This window comes from Chelonoidis abingdonii, chromosome 14, assembly GCF_003597395.2.
Source record: "Chelonoidis abingdonii isolate Lonesome George chromosome 14, CheloAbing_2.0, whole genome shotgun sequence".
NCBI lineage: Eukaryota > Metazoa > Chordata > Testudines > Testudinidae > Chelonoidis > Chelonoidis abingdonii.
The window spans coordinates 36,511,043-36,517,960 of record NC_133782.1 but is presented as its reverse complement, the minus strand read 5'-3'; the positions used below and the strand labels follow the sequence as shown (position 1 = coordinate 36,517,960).

At 46.0% G+C, this 6,918-nt stretch overlaps 1 protein-coding gene across 1 annotated transcript; it reads left to right on the top strand.

Annotated features, from left to right (window-relative positions):
• The first annotated feature begins 5,209 nt into the window (after window positions 1-5,209).
• On the top strand, window positions 5,210-5,947 carry LOC116833209 (olfactory receptor 6E1-like). Its single transcript, XM_032794553.1, has one exon. It carries the CDS (start codon window positions 5,210-5,212, stop codon window positions 5,945-5,947), a length of 738 nt encoding a protein of 245 aa, XP_032650444.1.
• Window positions 5,948-6,918: the final 971 nt, after the last annotated feature.

Sequence of the window (6,918 nt, the reverse complement as noted above, 5' to 3'; positions counted from 1 at the left end):
TACAGTGGCCAATGCCAGGTGCCCCAGAGGGAGTGAACAGAACAGGGAATCATCAAGTGATCCATCCCCTGTCACCCATTCCCAGCTTCTGGCAAACAGAATCCAGGTTAATTCTATAATTCACCAAACATCAGTCTGAAATCTGATCTCTTTAATTCAGGCTTTTATACAGGGTAAATGTGATCTGCGCCATTAATAAGAAAATTAAACCTAAACCTCCCTGACTGAAATATTGTCAGGTACCTTCCTGATGTACATAATTGAAGTACAATCAGTTGCTCTTTGCCACATTAAGTTAATTACACCCACCGGTAACCTGCAACTGGTTCATTGTTGTAGGGATGGAGAGTCATGGGATGCCTGCAATATTTTTCTGTGCTCACATGATAAGAACATAAGAACGGCCATACTGGATGAGACCAAAGGTCCATCTAACCCAGTATCCTGTCTTCTGACAGTGGCCAGTGCCTGGTGTCCCAGAGGGAATGAACAGAACAGGTAACCATCAAGTGATCCATCCCCTGTTGCTCATTCCCAGCTTCTAGCAAACAGAGGCAAGTGACACCATTCTTGCCCATTCTGGCTAATAATCATTGATGGACCTATCCTCCAAGAACTTATCTCATTCTTTTTTGAACCCTGTTATGGTCTTGGCCTTCACCACATCTTCTGGCAAGGAGTTCCACAGGTTGACTGTACGTTGTGTGAAGAAATACTTCCTTTTATTTATTTTTAACCTGCTGCCTATTAATTTCATTTGGGGGGCAGATGCTTCTGTACTGCTGTTTAGGCTGACACACTCCTTGTTTCCAAAATGTTAGAGTTACATTTGAGTCAATCGACTTCAGTTACTCTACTCGAACTAAAGTGAGCGTGGCCACACTGGGTATGTCTAAGGTGTGGTCACTGGGTATAGTTACCATACATCTAGGAAAGGTTATTGTTTTTATCTGTTTTTTTCTGTAATACCTTTACGTTAAGAATAAATGTGCTGGCTTAGAAAGCAGCAGGAGGTAACCTGTCACTGTTTGCATTTCATTGTTCAGAGCCCTTGATGAGAAAGCAACACCTAGGCAGTGTGCATTAGGCAGGGTGTCTTGCGGGGGGTCCCCCATGTATAGCAGGGGGTTGCTCATTCCTTAATACCCCCAGTTAGAAAGGCCTGGCGCAAAGGTCCTTGCTCAGTGACAGGTGATGGCTGGAGACCTGACTGGACATTCCGGGAGTGGACCAGGGAGAGGGATACACATACGGTGACCCTGAATCTGTGATAGTTTGCATTAAGGAAGGGGAAATGTAATGAATGCTGGTGACCAAAGGTGACTGCAAAGATGCATTGGGATTGTTGCATAATGTCCATGTGCTTTGGAGAGGAAGGATGTGCTTGTGCCTGAGATATCGGCCTAAGAGTAGACAAAGTTGGGCTTAATTCTTTGTTCTGCCACAGAATCGTTGTGTGACAACTGGGAAGTCCCTGCATCTCTCAGTGCCTCATTCCCCTGCTGGTAGAATGAAGATGGTAATCTGTCTTTTCTCTCTGTTGAGATTTTAAGGTGTTCAGGACAAGGATTGCCACTTGGTGTGTTTTTAGATCACCATGGCCCTGAACTTGGTTGGAGACTCTAAGCACAACCATAAAAATTTGCTTTTTTTTATTAATGAGATCCTCACATTCTGTGAATTGTATAAAATTACCAAAGTATTGTACACACACAGTTAAATATAATACAGGATGCACAAATTTTCTGCCACTGCTGTTCAGGAAACACCTTAAAACAGTGGTTTTCAACCTTTCCAGACCACTGTGGTCCCCTCAGGAGTCGGATTTGTCTTGCCTACCCCAAGTTTCACCTCTGTAGGGAGCCCGGGTGGCTTCCCCCCAAACCTGATGGTAAAGAGCCACTCTCTCAGCCGGAGGGGGCGGGGCCAGACCAAGCTTACTCCACCCCCGGAAGGGGAGGGGTGGAACAGTAAGTATAAAGGGCAGGGCCCTTAGCCCAGACAGGGCAGCACCAGGGAGGGAGGCAGATGCAGACCCTGCTGCTGGGCCAGGGGAGGCCCTGGAGCAGGAGAAACCTGACCTGGAGGAAGGCCAGGGGCTACCAGGGCTGCCCACTGCCGAGTACCCGGAGGAGCTGGAGGAGCCTGAGGGGAGGGGGATCTGGAGGTGCCAGCAGCCGAGTACCCGGAGGAGCTGGAGGAGCCTGAGGGACTCGCTTGAGGGACCAGGCAGGAAGGAGCCCGGGGACAGAACTGCACAGTGCGGTGGGTCTAGTTGGTCAGTGTGCTGTGGAGGGACCCCGCTGACCCAGCGTTGGGACTCTCACCCCGCCACTGTCAGGGCCCTGGGCTGGAACGTGGTGGAGCTGGGTGGGCCTGTGTTCCCCTACCCCGGCCAACCCGCCTCGGGTAACAAAATCCCGATAGTGCTGGAGACCCTTGCCAGTGTTATAGACTCTTGCCAGCACTTTCCTGCCTGAGCGGTGTGTTAGAGACTCTTGCCGGTGCTCGTCTCCCCCATGGGCACGTTAGAGACTCTTGCCGGCACTTCCCTGCCCGAGGGGCGCGCTAGAGACTCTTGCTGGTGCTTCCCTGCCCGAGGGGCACGTTAGAGACTCTTGCCCGCACTCCTCGGCCTGAGGAGTGCGTTGGAGACTCTTGTCAGCTCTCGCCTGTCTGAGTGGCGCTATAGACCTTTGCCGGCGTCCCTCTCTCCGCTAATTCCCTAGTGACAGACGGCGTGATGCAGGCCGGCCAATGGGACAGTAACTACCCACCACCCCCTAGCGACTCAGTGGGCCAAATGAGGCAGGTCAAAACCCCACTTAAAAACTACTTGCTTACAAAATCAGACATAAAAATACAAAAGTGTCTCAGCACATAACTGAAAAATTGCTGACTTCTTCATTTTTATCATATAATTATAAAATCTATTGGAATATAAATATTGTACTTACATTTCAGTGTACAGACGTATAAAGAAGTTACTGTCTGTATGAAATTTTAGTTTGTACTGACTTTGATTGTGCTTTTTATGTAGCGTGTTGTAAAACTAGGCAAATGTCTAGATGAGTTGATGTACCTCCTGGAAGAGCTCTGCGTACCCTCAGGGGTATGTGGTTAAGAGCTACTTCCTTAAAATATTAAACCAAATTATATTAGTTATACAGAGCCAAGACTATTCATATCACAAAACTATGACCTTGGAATTAGGCTTGGGAGGGATTCCTTCTACCTCTGTAAATGACAATAAACGTCATTTCCATCATACACACACAAACCGACGAAGAAGTATTTCCATTGACAATAACCAAAATTTACCTCTGGGCAAAATAAGAAAACTCTGCTTGAGAATTGGTTCGAGTTTGATTTACAGATATTGACTTTGTGCACTTTGACATGTAATGAGAACAATTTGTGTTTTAATGGTTGCAAATCTTGATCTTTTAAATCTCAACGCCTAATGTCATTAAATAATTGTTGTCTTTGTTGCTCTTATTGCTCTGCACACACCCCTATTTCTTGTAACTGTGAAAATTTAAGTTGGTGTATATAGAAAAAAGTACTTAAAATGAACATTGATATTACCTGTGAAAACTATTAAAATGCTAATAATTGAATTCTGCCACATCTGCTTCTAGTACAGAGAACCAACACGTTGGAATATATTGGGGAAGAAAATAGAATAGTTAATCATACATGGCTTTAGAAATGGAGGTTCTTTTTCAGTGCAACTGCTGCTACTGCCAGGGGCGGCTCCAGGCACCAGCACGCCAAGCGCGTGCCTGGGGTGGCAAACCACAGGGGGAGCTCTGCCGGTCGCCACGAGGGTGGCAGGCAGATTGCCTTTGACGGCATGCCTGCGGAGGGCCCTCTGGTCCTGCAGCTTCGGCGGACATCCCGCAGGCTGACACTGAATCCGCGGGACTGGCAGACCTCCCGCAGGCAAGCCACCGAAGGGATCCTGCCTACCGTGCTTGGGGCGGTAAAATACCTAGAGCCACGCCTGGCTACAGCAGGGCTAGTCTAGTGAAGTCCATGATAACTACCACATGAGTTGACTATGTCTTCATAGTGAGGCTCTGACCTCCGACCAGATGCCTGTGTTCTCTGCCACAAAACTAATTCATACCAGTAATAACCATTATTAATAACAATGCTTGCATGGGCCATGAATGAGCCAGCCTTAATTGCAATGAGTAGTATCTTACTCTGCAAGTGGACCTACTGATTTCAGTTGGCCTGTATTACAAAACCCTCGGACAGCTGAATTCTGCAATCTCACTCCCAAAGTCCTTGCATTTGGCACATGAGTGGGAGGGATCACCTGACTTCTCTGTAGGGTTTCATTGTCCAAATCACAATATAGCCGCAGGAGACTGGTCATGGAGCAAAGTTCTACTTAGCTGGCGTAAATTTGTCACAATCTGCCCCATGAAAATGAGCCCTGCCTCACAGAGGCAATGGAGCCTGGATGGGAAGTCACTTTTATTCCCTAAAAAAACCCTGCCAGATGACAATGATTTTTATTTTGTCAAAAACATTCATAGAAATGTTTTGGACTTTCACTGAAAGCCCCAAACCCACAATTTACCACTCCCTGCCCCAATTTTTGTCAGCTCCGCTAGATCTTTCTTTTTAAATGTAAATTTCAGTTTGTAAAATATGACTAACTTTCAACGTTTAGCTTTAATGAATAGCCCACAATGTTCCGTATTTCAGGTCAATTTCCATTTAATAAAAAAAAGACATTTTCTGGGGGTAAGAAAAAGCAAATAAACAATTGAGATGGAATTTCCCCCTTCAGTTCTCCCTGTTTGCTTTCGTTTCAGAGAGAAAAGCAGTGCCATAAAGCTCCTGCCCTAGTATCCCCAGAGATGCCATAGTGCTCATTAGCCAATTGGTCTCAAGGAACTGCAGTACCAGTGAGAGAGGAAAAATAATCATGGGGATTGAAAATAAATAAATGGGAACTGGAAATAGAGTCATGCATTTGGCACTGGTATCCATCACTGCATGTAATCCCTATGCTCAGTTTCATTGCATGACACAGATATCACAGATCTAAGACCAGGCAAGGAAAGTTCGTTATTGTGTTAGTAGAACTTATTTCTTTTGAGAATAGTTCACTAGATGATCCATTGCTAGATATCGTACATCACATGAAATTTGTATCTTTGTTCAAACACCAGGTAAGCGAGCAGCCACCATGGAGAACCAAACTGCAGTGACAGAGTTTATCCTTCTGGGCTTCACAGATGTTCGCTGGCTGCAGATCCTGCTCTTCATTTTGTTACTTATCACCTACGTTTTGACCATAGCAGGAAATGCTCTCATTATCTCCATTACTCTGGTCAACCAGCGCCTCCAGATGCCCATGTACTTTTTCCTCAGGAACTTCTCGGTTTTGGAGATCGGCTTCACCTCAGCGTCCATCCCAAAAGTTTTGTTCAACCTGGCATCAGGTCATCAGTCCATATCTGTGGCTGGGTGCTTTGCACAATGTTTATTTTATCTCACTGTGGGCACTGCTGAGTTTTGCCTGTTGGCAGCCATGTCCTTCGATAGGTACGTGGCCATCTGCAACCCCCTGCACTACACATCCATCATGACCAGTCACTTCTGTAACTGGCTGGTGCTGGCCTCTTGGCTTATTGGTTTCGGGTATGTGCTTGTCCCACTTGTTCTATTGTTTCGGTTGCCATTCTGTGGCCCCAACATCATTAACCATTTCTTTTGTGACAGTGCTGCATTGCTTAAACTTGCCTGCACAGACACCCACCTCCTTCGACTCCTGTCTTTCCTCTTGGCCACAGGCAGCATATTGGGCACTTTAGCCATCACTGTCTTCTCCTATTTCAAGATCATCTCCGTGGTGATGCGCATCCCCTCCATAATAGGACAAAATAATGTGCATCTCTATAATCCATGGTACAGCACATCTTGATTAGCGGCAATCAGTCGCCAGCGTCCAAAAAGTTCTATTGAATTGTGGAAGTTTCAGTAAAAGGTAACAAAAATGAGTAGGTGGTATGTGGAATGGCTTTCGTTGAGGAGAGATTGAATAAGTAACCTGGGGCTTGCAGCTTGAAAAAGATAGCTAAGAGGATTGACGATGTCTATAAGATTGACTGTGTGGAACGTAGATAAGGAAGTGTTGTTTCTACTTCTGCAATAAACACATAGAACTAGGTGCCGAAATGAAATCATGAGGCAAAGGTATTAACACAAAGAAAGTATTTTCACACAACGTCAACCTGTGACTCCTTCCAGAGGAGGTTGTGAAAGGCCAAGAGTGTAACAGGGTTAAGAAAAAGAAATAGATAATTCATCGAGAGGATAGTCATCAATGACTATAGCCACGGAGAGGGCAGGATGAATCGTCCTGCCTCTGCTTGCGCAGAAGCTGGATGGGTGACAGGGGATGAATCACTGGATGATCCCGTTCGTTCATTCCTCTGGGGGCACCTGCGCTGGCCACTACATTAGGTACCGGCTAGATTGACTTTGGTCCTGACCAGTAGGAGTGTTCTTTATGTTCTTATTTAGAAACAAAACATGTTTGCTCTCTGAAGGGTAAAGATTTGCATATTTGGCAAAGCAACCTGTGCAAAGGCAAAGTCCAAGGCCTCTATCGAGGGCCAGGATCTGAAACCCTTTCCTCCTATTCCAGACGGCCCCACTGCACATATTTGAAATGAGTAATGTACCTTTATTAGAGAGGATAGCATAATTTAAAGATCAGAGAATAGATTAGGGTCGATGTTGGCACTTCTGTCACCTCGTGTCACTCTTTGCGCATTCTAGGAAAACACCGGTGATCTGGCTGATGTGTGTCGTCAAAGCCCAACCTGTTTTCCTCAGGCTGTGAAACGGGTTGAGCAGTATGGAAAACGTTGTTCAGAACAGCACAGCCCT